This window comes from Eurosta solidaginis, unplaced genomic scaffold (genome assembly GCF_040869045.1).
Source record: "Eurosta solidaginis isolate ZX-2024a unplaced genomic scaffold, ASM4086904v1 ctg00001103.1, whole genome shotgun sequence".
NCBI classification, from domain to species: domain Eukaryota; kingdom Metazoa; phylum Arthropoda; class Insecta; order Diptera; family Tephritidae; genus Eurosta; species Eurosta solidaginis.
The window spans coordinates 229724-244890 of NW_027136936.1; the positions used below are offsets into that span (position 1 = coordinate 229724).

A 15167-nucleotide genomic window follows, 5' to 3' on the forward strand; every position below is an offset into this window, starting at 1 on the left:
ATCTGACGGTAACTTGTGTTTTAACCCTTGCATTCCTTAATATCTTTTCCGTGGTACCACCCTATTTTACCATGTATGTCTTGCAATTGATACATGGAGTTTCCTTTTGTGGCGAGAACAGTAGCTTTAACAAAAACGGGTGCTACCTTGGCGTTAAACTTATTCGCTTTGTCGCTCAGAACGAAATTGCGCCGATATACATTTTCACCTACACTGAATGGTTTTACTCTGCTTCGGAGGTTGTAGCGTTGAGCTGATTTCTCAAAAGCGTTTTGTATGTTCTTGGCCAACTCAGTACGCACGAGTCGGAGTTTGTCTATGCGGTCTATTACACTATCGGAACCCGCCTATGGAAGCAGAGGTAGAGGGGCCCCCACTCCGCTGGAAGAACCAGGTGGAAAACGATTTAAACTCACTTGGTGTGACCAATTGGCGCTGGTTGGCAGAGAGAAGCGACTAGCGCACCTTGTTGGACGGCCATAATCTTTTAAACGGTTAAGCGCCAATTGAGTAAGTAAGTAATTTACGTGTAAGTAAAATTTGCCCAAAAAATGGACCGTTTAAAAATTACTTCTATTTAAAGTTTTCCTGTGCGTTGACAATAATTGTGGAATCATGTTTTTAGGATTTAGGTACAGACCACTATAGGTAAGTGGCAACAATGGGGAAACCATGCTTTATTCGAACTCGAAATGAGTAAGAAATTAGTTCTCTCACCGTCTGGCGCGTACGCATATGTACGTAGGTGAAACATTTGAGCAACACGACTACGCAATTTTCCGAATTTGGAATTAGAGCGGGCTTACATAATAGGTTTGTGTCTTTGCATTTCGAATTAAAGCGCTTACATAACACTACTCGACAAAAAAAATCTCCAAAAGTAAAATAGGCCTTTCCTAAAGTAAAATTTTCTCCTGATTGTGGCAGATCTAGTTTCCGAGATATCGGCGAAAATATGAAAATTCCCATTTTTGCAGAACACTACTTCATATAGGTAGGGCAGAAAGGTGTAGTTTTAATTTTTTCGTTTTAAACTATTGAATTCTACATTATACTAATTCCCATACACATTTCTTGCCTTCACCTCCTTTCAGTATCTTCAGTAGTTTGGCCACTATGCCAAAAACCGTTGAAAAAATTTTGAGAAAAAAAGGAAGTATTTTACAAAATTTCAGATTTACCCACTTTAAAATTGGGAAAATTCTATTAACAAAAAAAAGTTAGCCCTTTTATGTTGTAGGTAATTTAACTACGAAAATTTTAAGCATACCAGTACAACAACCGGACGTGCCGTTGAGACTATAGCCCCGTGAACTTGCAAGCGTTCATCCTAAAATTTTAGTATTACTTTGATGAAATTGGCGAGACATTTCATTTGGTCACTCTACCTTAGGGTCTAATAAATTTAAAAAGACAACAAGTATTTAACTGTCACTACTGTTTGTTGTAAATTTTGTTTTGCAAATTGTAGTGCAAATTTATACATACTATATCGGTGGATGTGTTTACGAAATGGCTTGTTGAAAAAGAGACTTTAAATGCAAAAATAATCCGGATGATTTTTGCTTTATTTGCGGACATTATATTTTCGGAAACTCCGCTCGGGAAATAACTAATTCTGTCAAAGATGCATACTTTCATTATTTCGGTTTCCGTGTAAAAAATCTCGATAAATCTTGGACACCTCATTTTATTTGCGCCTCCTGTAGATTAACTTTAATGAGATGGGTATACGGTAAAGGTCATAACATGAAGTTTGGTGTTCCAATGATGTGGACTGAACCCTTTAACCACGACCAGTGCTATTTTTCCGTGATAGACCTTAAAGGTAAAACGAGAAAAAAGAGGAAATTAATAAGTTATCCAAATGTGGCATCAGCTAAAAAACCAAAACTACATGACCATACCTTACCCATACCTAGGCCGCCTATAAGTTTTGAAGCCTCAAGCGAAAGTGACTCCGAAGCAGATAATTCAGACAGTGAACAAGAAGGAGAGGTACTACATCGAGTCTCACAAGCCGAACTTAATGACTTGGTCAGAGATTTGAAATTATCGAAATTTGATAGCGATGTTCCAGGATATCGTTTGCCGCAATGGGGCAGCCTGGGCCCTTCGACAAGTGCGGAATTAAAGGTAAGCAGTTTCGGTGGTACAATTTAAAATAAATAGTATATGAAATACTTCCCAGGTCGTAGCTATAATTCTCGGACTTCAAGGAGGTTTCACTAAATATTGCTGTTTTCTTTGTCTTTGGGATAGCCGTGCTAGAGAAACCCATTATATTCAGGAAAACTGGCCACCAAGAGCTGAGTACGAACCAGATGCCTTCAATATCGCAAACCCGCTTTTAGTAAATCCCGAACGAGTTATTTTGCCAGCACTTCACATCAAATTAATGAAATATTTTGTAAAGGCTTTAAATAAGGAAGCGCCATCCTTCCAGTACCAAACGAAATTTTTCCCTAAAATAACTCAAACCAAATTAAAAGAAGGTATATTTGTTGGTCCGCAAATTAGAAAGTTGCTGAAAGACGAAAATTTTGCGAATCATTTATTATCAATAGAAGCAGCGGCTTGGGACAGCTTTAAGCAACTCGTTAGTGGATTTCTTGGCAACAACAAAGATCCCAACTAAAGAGAGATGGTCAAAGCCTTATTGAAAAACTACAGTGCTATGAAATGCAGCATGTCCCTCAAAATGCAATTTTTGCATTCACATTTGCATAATTTTCACGCAAACCTAGGTGCTGAAAGTGATGAACAGGGTGAAAGGTTTCACCAAGATCTCATGGTTTTTGAAAAGCGTTACCAAGGTTTTTGGAATGAAGAAATTATGGGAGATTATTGCTGGACAATAATACGGGAGACAAACCCACGTCCCTAGCTATTGACCACCAAGGTAAAATCGCTCAATTTGACTTTTTAGACGTAGATGTGCATGTATTTAATGTTTTTGTCGTTGTTGTTTTGTACTGAATTGCTGATTTATACTCATATTACTCAATTGAATACAGTTTAACGTGCAAAAATATGTCTATAATAAAACGTTATAAAAAAACAAGTAAGGAAGGTTAAGTTCGGGTGTAACCGAACATTACATACTCAGTTGAGAGCTATGGTGGCAACATAAGGGAAAATAACCATGTAGGAAAATGAAACGAGGGTAACTCTGGAATGTGTTTGTATGACATGTGTATCAAATGAAAGCTATTAAAGAGTATTTTAAGAGGGAGTGGGCCATAGTTCTATAGGTGGACGCCATTTAGGGATATTGCCATAAAGGTGGATCAGGGTTGACTCTAGAATTTGTTTGTACGACATGGGTATCAAATGAAAGGTGTTAATGAGTATTTTAAAAGGGAGTGATCCTTATTTTCATAGGTGGACGCCGTTTCGAGATATCGCCATAAAGGTGGACCAGGGGTGACCCTAGAATTTGTTTGTACGATATGGGTATCAAATGAAAGGGGTTAATGAACATTTTAAAAGGGAGTGGGCCTTAGTTCTACAGGTGGACGCCTTTTCGAGATAGCGCCATAAAGGTGGACCAGGGGTGACTCTAGAATGCGTTTGTACAATATGTGTATCCAACGAAAGGTGTTAATGAGTATTTTAAAAGGGCGTGGGGCTTAGTTCTATAGGTGGACGCCTTTTCGAGATATCGCCATAAAGGTGGACCAGGGGTGACTCTAGAATGTGTTTGTACGATATGGGTATCAAATTAAAGGTATTAATGAGGCTTTTAAAAGGGAGTGACGGTAGTTGTATATGTGAAGGCGTTTTCCAGATATCGACCACAATGTGGACCAGGGTGACCCAGAACATCATCTGTTGGATACCGCTAATTTATTTCTATATATATAACCCCGAACAGTATTCCTGTCAAGATTTCAAGGGTTTTTTATTTCGCCCTGCAAGACTTTTTCATTTCATTCTACTTAATATGGTAGGTGTCACACCCATTTTACAAAGTTTTTTTGTAAAGTTATATGTTGTGTCAATAAACTAATCCAAATACCATCATCCCTTTTTTCGTATTTGGTATAGAATTATGGCATTTTTTCGTTTTTCGTAATTTTCGATATCGAAGGTGGGTGTGGTCATAGTCCGATTTCGGACATTTTTTATACCAATACCAAGTCAGTTCAGATAAGTACGTGAACTGAGTTTAGTAAAGATATATCGATTTTTGCTCAAGTTATCTTGTTAACGGCCGGGCGGAAGGACAGACGGCCGACTGTGTATAAAAACTGGGCGTGGCTTCAACCGATTTCAACCTTTTTCACAGAAGTAAGTTATCGTCCCAGAATCTAAGCCCCTATCAAATTTCACAAGGATTGATAAATTTTTGTTCGACTTATGGCATTAAAAGTATCCTATACAAATTAAATGAAAAAAGGCGGAGCGGGAATCGTCTGTAGGATTTCGGCTGCTGGCCCTTTCAATGCCACGAACAGAGCTGCAACTTTATCTTCAGCATTCCAGTTTTTCGCTGCCGACGTCTTCTCAAATTGGAGCTTAAATACCTGGAAAGGAACAGAACCATCAAACGTTGGGGATTTTACCTTCAGAGAAGGTTCAACTGAAAGCCCTGAACACGATCTTTTAAAGCATCTATCTCGGCCTCCATTTTATCTTGTCGACCACTGAACCCTTCCTGAAACTGCGTTAGTTTCTCTTCCATATGCGATTCTAGTTGTGCAGAGATCTGCGATACCTGTGCTGAAATTCGTGTCGACATTTCTGATATACGTGCCTCTTGTGCTTCAATTTTAGATGTTATTTCTGACGACATTTCTGAGATATGTGTCTCCTGTGATTCAATCTTCGCTGTTATACGGTTCTCCTGCGAGTCTAGTTATTTCAGTTGTGATGACATGTTGGTGGATATTTGTGATGGCATTTCGGACATTTGTGCCGATATTGCAGCCAATATCGTGTTCAAGTCTGTGTTCGCCATTGTCTGCGGTGTTTCATTTTTCTCCTCAAATTTTGTTGTCTCATGGCCATCAAGATGAAAGACATACTCTTCCACGTCAATTCCTTCTAATTCCGTTGCCTCTCGAGGTCGTGCCTGAAGTTCGAGTTTAATGCCGGTTGTATTCAATCCACGGCTCTCCAACTCCTTCAGTTGCTGGATCTTCAATTCACTGATTTTTGCCATTTCCTTGTTGTCCTCTGGAATTTATTCAACAATTCCTCTTCTGACACCAATTTTAACGTATTTACTGCATATCCTCTTATTTGTAACCTTCTGCTAAGTTCGAATCACTAAACTGTTGAATAAATAACTCCAGTATTTAATAATGCAAAATGGCCTTTATTAAAGTACTTCACAATAAATAACTCTATAATGCAAAATGGCCTTTATTAAAGTACTTCACAATAAATAACTCTATAATTCAAAATGGTCTTTATTAAAGTACTTCACAATAAATAACTCTACTATTGCCCGACAGATAGCGTGCTTAATCGAAACTGAATTATTGCGCCTCGACTGTTGTTGCCTTTTATACTCTCTGATTTCCTCGTTCGCATCTTCTAGGCGCTTCAATTTCCAGAATCTACTAGTTGGCCATCAGCTATCAAATTTCTCAGCTGTAACTACAATTGCACGATTTTATAGCTTCTCTCATTGCATACTTTCGGGTGTATCTCTGCTTTATTGTTGTTGTGACTTCATTTACTTAGCATCAGACTAGGGATGTGTCACTCATATTCGTCACAATATATATTAACTTCAAGTAGCTAAGTTTTTAGATTTAATGTCAGATTTTTTAAAGAAAATTGCATTTTAATCCGTTAAGTAGTGTCCGAGATGACTTCTTTCCAAAATACATGTATAGATTACTTAACTGCTACTAAAAATACACATTTTTTAAACATAGTTTACCTTAATGAGTGTAGTGTTGCGCGCCTCGTGTTTGCATTGGCATTCAGGACATATTTCGAGAACTTTACCGCTTTCACTTAGACGTGGCAGCAAAGCTCCATCGCAGACACTAGTAAATAAAAAATATTAGAAAGAAACTAAAAAATTAACTCCAAAAACATAAAATTTTTCATATACCACTTGAGAGTTGAGTTTGTGCTTGCAACAAAAGATTTAAGTATATCCGTTGGTGCTGCTGTGTTAGTCGACATTCCATTGTTTGCAATAATATTTCCAGTCGCTGTAAGCTGGGTGATATTAGTATGAGCAGAGACATCTCCATTTGTTGGCTATTATATAAAACATATGTGAAATTTTGCAGTATTCGATATATGTAAGAACATTAGACTGGGTGGTCCACATTCGAATAAACAACTTTTAAAAGATCGCCTCTAAATTTGAAAAGGGTCTACGAAGTTTTTGCACGGGTGCAAATACACATTCTTTTACTTTGGCCTTAATAAGCTATATAATTTCTTCCAAAGTTCTTTTGAGCTATGCGTTGGATTTCATACAGACGTTAGTTCGGTAAAACGAGATGCAGAATAAGAACGAAAAAGATACTACGGGGCTCAAAGTGGGTTAGCAGACAAAACTATACGAAAATCAATTCAGGGCGAAATTTCATTATTGTTTCGTTTTTCAATAAATTTAACGTTAACTGGCAAACGAGCAAAAATACCGTTAAATAGAGAAACTGCAACACTGTTATTTGTATACATAGGCTAACCAAACAAGATAACGTTTTAGTACATAACTTCACCTTTGTATAAACGAAACTCAAACCTTACTTTAATAAATGATGACTTGTGAACGGTGGTATTTCAGTTCGTATCGCATATTCTAACAATTATTAAAAATTACATTTGTGAATTTTTATGAGTTTGAGACGTATTCACAATAATTTCTCTTATTTAATTATTGCAATTTTATTATGACGGAAAAGCTGAAAAGAATTAAACATACTGATATTATAGCTATTTCGACCCTGCCATTTGTATTTTTAAATAAGCAATTATATTCTCCCCGAGTGAGATTCGAACTCGAGTCGTCAAATTTCTAACACAGCAGGCTTACCACTGCGTCTGTTTGTATGTCGATGAAGTAGAGCTGAATGATTCTGGGCTCGAATTACATATTCCGTGATCGAAACGGCAATCGTACGAATAAAGATTACGTGACTGATCGTACGAATGGCAATATTGGTATTATGAGGTAAGTAACGTATCGTAATTTATGAGAAGCAGTAATATATTGAATGGTGATTTGTAATAGATATTTTGACAGTTAAATGTCATATTCTAATTGTAAATAAGAAAAATTATTTATTTACATTGTGGAATAAATTCCTGAGCAACTTTTGAAAGGAAAAAAGGGGAAAAGAAGTGCTTACAAAGAAATTAACACAGGTAATTCTAGTGATGAGTGCACAATTAATAATAAATATAAAAAAGAGGTGGAAGAGAGTTCCTCCTAGTTGCAAAAACTAAAGTTTTCATTTTACTGATACTTCTAGTTTTTGCTCGGACCAATTTCAATTTACTTAAACCTAATGAATTCAATAAAGTAATATTGTCCGAAATCGTTAATGGTGCACGAATGGAATTTTAGTCCAATTCTATACGGCAGCATGACACATTCACCATTAAAATAATAAAACAACTTGTGCTAATCTCAAAGGCAAATTTGTCAGCTTCCGTTTTCAGATTCGCGATCATGGATCTAAAACGAGTCTTTTCACACCCTTCTCAATATTTTAGGACGTGTAATAAGAGTGTAACGCTGTCGTATAGAATTACCGGAACGAAAAGTAGTTTGTCCAGACAATTGTACCTGCGGGAAAATTCCAATCTGTGCTGCTTACGCTGGAATACATTCCCCTAATGCATATAATAAAGATATATGTACTCTTTGTTATATGTAATTTGTATATGTAACAATTTGCAACAGGGGTCGACTGTTAATACTCGTCAAACAATATCGGAAGTGGAAATTTGGTCTTAAAACAACATCACGCTGCTGTCAGTTAAGCACACTCACTAAACTTAAGCTGGAACAATAACTCTAGCAATGCTGAGAGCATAACATACATTAAATACGTACATACATACATATATAAAAAAAAAATAAAATAAATGTAAGGCGCGATAACCTCCGAAGAGATCTAAGGCCGAGCTTCTCTTCCAATTTGCGTCGTGCTCCTCTTGATTTTTCCCTACAAATTGGCCGGACGGGACACCTACATGTTTTATGCCGACTCCGAACGGCATCTGCAAGGCAGATGAGTTTTCACTGAGAGCTTTTCATGGCAGAAATACAATCGGAGCGCTTGCCAGACACTGCCGAGGGGCGACCCCGCTTAGAAAAATTTTCTTCTAATTGAAAAATCTTATTTCTAAAATTTTGATGTTGCTTTGCCCGGGAGTTGAACCCAGGGCATACGGTGTGATAGGCGGAGCACGCTACCATCACACCACGGTGGCCGATATATATATATATTTTTAACTTTTGTTGACAAATTTTTTATTGTATACATATGTTTTTTGTTTACACTTGCACTTGCACACTTATCTTTATTTATATTTTTCAATCTTTTGTTTTTACTAAAATTATGTTGTCATAATTTCTGTTCAGTCGATCATACATATCCATATGTGTAAGTCGTATTTTTGCTACGGAAATGTATGTTTAAAAATGTTAATTGTTTTCTTTTCGTAGATTCTTGATGATGACTTCAGATTGAAGTCGAAATATCGAAAAATAAATATATTTTGAATACTACTAAAAAAGAAGTTTTATTCAATAATCTGGCCTAAAGCTCAATCAAAATTATCAAATTACGATTTTTTAAGAATTAATGAACTTAACACCGGCAAATAATAATTGTTATTCAAAAGCACGTCTGGTACAAATTAATGTAAATACAGAATCTCAAATTGTGCGAGAGCGTGAAAATGTGATAAAACTGAAATTAGCAAAGAAAGCAAATACAACACAATAGCCCAATGGTTAGGCGATTGTGATTTCGGCGTTTTGAATCCCCGTTCGATCCCCGGTGAAACCTGTTGAAATAAATAAAAACATGACGAAACTGCCTGACGATGACGACGTGGCGGTTTTCGAAATGGTACCCTCGCAATATACCAGTAAATGTTTCCTTTTTCCAGTTTACCCCAATAAACAAAAATAATAATTTAATAACAATTATTATTTAACGGTGTTAAGCTCATTAATTCTTAAAAAATTTTGAGTAAAATTGAATACATTAAACATACAATCACATAATTATATAAACTGAGACCGAGTTTAAATTTAGTACACAAATAACACAGTGCTACAAAAAAAAATTCAAAACACTTTTTAAGTGGCCTAGTGTAAGTTGTGGGTATTGTCGAGTACGTCATGATAATGTGTTTCAAAATTGTTTAACACCCCCAAATTTTCAAGTTATTGTTTAAAAACCGTTTTTCGTCTACTGCGCGTACTCTTAACAATCATAACGTCGTCATGTTTTAACAGAAAAATCTTAAGTAGAATTGAATACACCATTAAACATAAAATGACATAAATATATAAACTGAGCCCGAGTTTAAATATAGTAAACAAATAACGCAGTGCTACAAAAAAAATATACAAAACACTTTTTGAGCGACCTAGTGTACGTTGTGGGTATTGACGAGTACATCATGATCAGTTTTGCCAGAACTTTTTCAGAAAAATGGCATTGACAAAAAGAAAAAGCTATAAAAGGCTAAATAAAAATTTTTAAGGCTAAGAAAAAAAGCTAAAAGTTTAGGGAAACTTTCTATGCGTTTTATTAATTTTTTCATAAAAGACATAACAGAATAAAAAATTCAAATTAATTTTTACTCCAATTTCATAAAATTAAAAAAATATATATATAAAAAATAGATAGCAGATAGCATGTGTTATAATTTTAAAGGTATACATTATAAATAAAACTCCACTATAGTATATAATTTTTCGTAATGTTTGAGGTAAATGGTCCTTTATTTGCAAAATAAAAACGCATAACAGCTTATGTAAGCCCTATTTGGGGTGAGCTATAAATAAGCCTTATATGAAAGGTCCTAATACAGCAAGTAGTTTCTTTTAAAAAGGCCTTATGTAAGTAAGCCTAATTTTTATTGGTTGTTATATTCTACCTTATGGCTTATAATGATTCCCTACGTAAGTTTTACTTTATATGAGCTATAAGCCTCACAAACAATGGTATCTTTCAAATAAATATTATGCCTGTTGACATAAGTACAGAAAAACAAGGAGTTACCCCATTCGTGTGGATGCGATTTCCAACGAGTTGAGTCCGTCGTTTTACGCAGCATATATGTATTATTGCATAGCTCTTTTGTCTACATGTGGACTTAGACACTCAGTTAAACGTTTCTGAAATCAAAAATTCAGTTTCGCTCGGAAGCGGTTTCGAAGCAGATGAAACAGTCATAGAATCGAGTGGCAAACACGCGGAACGAAAAGAAATTAGGTTGATGTTGCCTTAATAAAGTTACTACGCCTCGATTTCTGCCTACAAAAATGCCAACATTATCTGTTCCTTAGCTCCTCAAATTTTTCAACTCTAGCCCAAATTCCTTCAATGTTCTTAAAATTGAATCTACATAAAACTGTTTATCTACATTTTCTAAAAATTTTAAAAAAGCTAAAAAGAGCCAAACAATTTCTAAGAAATCCGAAAAAAAGCAAATCCGTAAGCGAATCGAAAATCGGTAAAAAAATTGACGACGTTATGATTGTTAGAGTGCGCGCAGTAGACGAAAAATGGTTTTAAGTCATGCTTCGAGAAACTAGGGGCAGATAACTGGTTGCAGTGGATGGATTTTTGAGGGTCGCGGACAAAGAATGAATCTAGGTTGCTATTCATCGAAAATTATAATATTACTGTAGATGTCAAGGTGTGGTTGAATAAATTTAGTGCAATCCGAAAAGATCACTTGACGATTGGGTCAGTATACACATCCAATAAGTAACTTATTACAATCGAAAATATTTCAACAAACACATATTCTAGCCTCTCTAGAAACACCACGCAGTATAAAAGTTAAACCCACAAACTAGTGATGGCCACCCAAGTAAGCAAATTTGTTGTCTGTCTTTCATAGCATTATCAGTAGAATAATTCACCGCGTCACTACATTTGCTGAGCAAGAGTGCGCTGACTGCCGGGAGAGCAGTTTGAATGGATGGCTGCGGAGCAGGTATAACCAAAATTGAAAATGTGGCTGTATTAGTGAGAGCGCGATGATCGTACGAATCACATGATGCACGATTCATTCGCCTATTAGCAAGCAACGAGGCAAAATCGTATGCAAGAATTTTGTTTATTTATGCGCAAGATTACGAAACTTCGCGCATAAATAGCATAGTCGTACGCAAACAAGCGACACCGACAATCGATGTTGCTACTCTGCTTGTTGAGCGACAACTAAAGCTGGAGACATTGGTGCTTTATCGGTAACCGTATCGGTAACCTTTTAACAGCTGATTCGACCAACCTTATGAGAATCAATGCAATCGATTATTGGTGCCGCTAAGGTCGTAACCGTATCGTAGCCAACCAATTGGGTTTTGGTTTACCGTCGTAACGATAAACAGCTGATTACGTTAGGGATACGGATACAGCGATACGACATACGGCACCAATGACTCCAGCTTAAAGCTGCAGACATTGGTGCTTTATCGGTAACCTTATAACAGCTGATTCGACCAACCTTATGGGAATCAATGCAATCGATTATTGGTGCCGCTAAGGTCGTAACCGTATCGTAGCCAACCAATTGGTTTTTGGTTTACCGTCGTAACGATAAACAGCTGATTACATTAGGGATACGACATACGGCACCAATGACTCACGCTTAAAGACGAAAGAGAATTCCAATACGTGTGAAGTGGCGCCAATAATTATTAAACTAAATGGTTATCCCTGCTGTAGAGATTATTGTTATGGTAATCCTACGTTAGTATTTCTTATTGGAGTGAATTATAACACTTATGGAAATAGAGAGGCAGTAAGCGGTAGCTTAAGAGTGATCTTATGGGAGCAAGTCCAATTAGAATATTGTTGTATTGCAATTGGAACTGACCTCATCGGTTGATATTATTAGTGCTAAGTATTGATGATATTGTTAACACTAAAACTTTAATTTTAATTAAATATTATTGACAAACTAAAACATTTAGGACAAGATATCTTTTACATAAATTGGAAGACAACCACCATGACCATAGCGATAGGCTTTGAATATCTTACTCATATTTATTTCTCTGAGTTAAACCCTTTATTAGCATTTAACGCTGTCCACATCCGCAACACTTTGTAAGCCTCAGTGAGTTCTTTTTCGAAAACTTCAACAACAACATAATAACGTTAAGTGTCGTTTTTGTCAGCCATTTTTGTAGGAAATAAATTTCTTTAGTGGCAACTCTGGTAGTGGACCAAGTCTTTGCTGTTTTATCGGTAATGGTTGTTGCTTTCATTAAAATTAAATTGTAGAAGAAATGTGCGGGTTTTCACACTTTTTGAGCACACGTTTTGTTTAAGTAAAAGCGACTGCACGTTTACGCGATTCGTTTTGGCGGTGTGATGCGTTAAGATGCAACAATGCGATGATGCGGTACTCTTTTTGGCAATGATGTTGGCTTGTGCAATAGACAATTTACCTCTTAGTACTTTGGTGTTGAACATAAAATCGTCATCATCATAAACAGCAACAGTTGAATGAATGAAGGCATACAAGGGAAATGAAAAATAAAAAATTAACACCTTATATAGTCTGCAGTTAATTTTCCTGGTTATATTTTAAACGTGGTTATGCTATAAATAAATAAAAAAACAGGAGTTATTTTGAATTGTTTCCCCACAACTAAGAAAATAATAAAACCTGGGTTTGTTGTCCTTAAAATTGTGTTTATGTTTGGATCTAAGAGATCTTTAGGATAAATTTATACTCGGCAAAATACAAATCGACATACGATTGTTTTTTTTTCATTTCGCTATTAAATGTTTGCTTCAATGTATACTACATCGAGTTATTTACTATGGTAAGATCTTACTGTGTAGATAAAAATAGAAACTTGAGTCTTCAAATATTTGTATATGTGTGTGAAAAATCGCAAAAAAACATCCGTTTGTTTGGGACACCACTCCGCCAAGTGAAACTTCAGCAAAACTATTAATATTTAAACAACAAAAACAAATACTACATTTGGTTTCAGGTGTATCAATGTTTCTTAAAATAACAAACAAAATTTGAATACGTCTATTCGAAAAAAAATTTTGTTAAAAAATAAATTGTTTTTACGGGACACGTGTGCAACTCACTTTTTAAATTTCGATTTCCCCAATATTATATATTGTAATGTGGGCAGAAAGTCAGTTTTAAATAAAAACAGAACTGAATTGTTTGTCTGTTGGTATCAAACCAATAATTTATTTTATTAGAGAAATTTCATTCATATTTATACAAAATTGTTCTAATTAATTTTAAAAATATTTTTATTTGCCTTCAAATATTATAATTTATTAAATTTTGATGAGCTCGAGGCGGTTTAAAAAATTGAAACACAGTTTAAATGTTTGTATTTCTAATTTTATTTGGTCGATATTTCGATCTCATTCTGAGATCATCTTCAGGAACTGTGGACAAAAACAACAATTAGTTAACATGTAAACAATTTTTCACCCTAAACATAATACCACTTACACAATTGAATATGTTTTACCGACTAACAAGTTGTACGAAAAAAGAAAGCGTAGAAGTCAAATAAATATGAAAATATAAACAATTTAAAACACCGTAAGTATAAAAAAAAATCTGCAAAAACAACAATACATAGAATGACGAACAAAAAGACATAATCATTTGCATTAACATACCAATGTACATATGTACATATATATTGGTCATCCCACTGCATTTGTTGTGTTGAGCTGCAATTCTAACTAGAACAGTGTTGTTGTCTTAAAACTAAGTCGCGGTAAACGTGCCCCAGCTGATCAGTGTCTATTTTATAATTCATTTTCGTGTCATTAGGGGTGTTCGTAATAATGCCCCCTATCCTTGCAATGTGATGACAATGCCGTCTTATTGTCCGAAAAACTGCTTCTTAATTTCACATTTGAGCTGTGACCGGAAATCCTTGTCTTGAGTTTCATTTTTGTTGTCCCCACATATATCTTATCGCATAAGTGGGACCCGTCACCATTACACGGAATCCTGTAAACTACATCAGACTTCTCTTGTTTGGGAATTCTATCCTTTGTATTGCTGTAGAGTTTTCTTAGCGTGTGTTTATAAGTTGACGCGATCTAATATTTATCTCTGTCATAGAGCTTTGAAAATTTTATTTTTTCCGATATTCCTGGAACATGAGCTACTGATTTGTATATTTTTCCCTCTCTTTTGGCTATGTTGGTTCTCTCCTTATTTTTGGTAAAGTATGTTCGAAGTAATTGATTAAGAGTGTCTAAGTAGGATAGCTCTCCATCTTTTTCCGTTTCTATTGTAAATTGAATTGATTTATTGAAGTTGTTAAGATCGTTGAGCATCTTGTCGTCATCTTCTGCATTAACAATCGCGAACAAGTCGTCAACGTACTTAGTTTGTAAGCGCGGTTTGTTGGCATTCTCCATCATGAATTTGGATAGTAGTTCCTCCATGACTATATCCGCTACGACAGGTGATGCTGGTGATCCGTCAATCTATGTATTGTTGTTTTTGCAGATTTTTGTTTATACTTACGGTGTTTTAAATTGTTTATATTTTCATATTTATTTGACTTCTACGCTTTCTTTTTTCGTACAACTTGTTAGTCGGTAAAACATATTCAATTGTGTAAGTGGTATTATGTTTAGGGTGAAAAATTGTTTACATGTTAACTAATTGTTGTTTTTGTCCACAGTTCCTGAAGATGATCTCAGAATGAGATCGAAATATCGACCAAATAAAATTAGAAATACAAAGATTTAAACTGTGTTTCAATTTTTTAAACTGCCTCGAGCTCATCAAAATTTAATAAATTATTCTAACTAATACTTATGAGTTACATAACATATTTGCACTAATACTTACATACTACGTGTGGGAAATGCAGCCTAAACATAAACCAAAAATTGCTCGTAAATGCAAAATATATCAATATATCATTTTTCATATTTTCCAGCATTATTATTGTCTGATCTTGTTTGTCATGCGAT

General features: G+C 35.3%; 1 protein-coding gene across 2 annotated transcripts in view; it reads right to left on the minus strand.

Moving 5' to 3' along the window:
• LOC137235833 (uncharacterized protein CG1161-like) overlaps positions 1-15167 on the minus strand; it is a 264130-nt gene that overhangs the window by 32864 nt on the left and 216099 nt on the right. For both annotated transcript variants that reach the window (XM_067758653.1, XM_067758651.1), the window contains exons 2-3: positions 6074-6225; positions 5897-6005 (exon numbers count right to left, since the gene is read on the minus strand). In XM_067758653.1, the coding sequence (XP_067614754.1) occupies positions 5897-6005; positions 6074-6225 (261 nt within the window). The remainder of the gene's footprint in view (positions 1-5896; positions 6006-6073; positions 6226-15167) is intronic.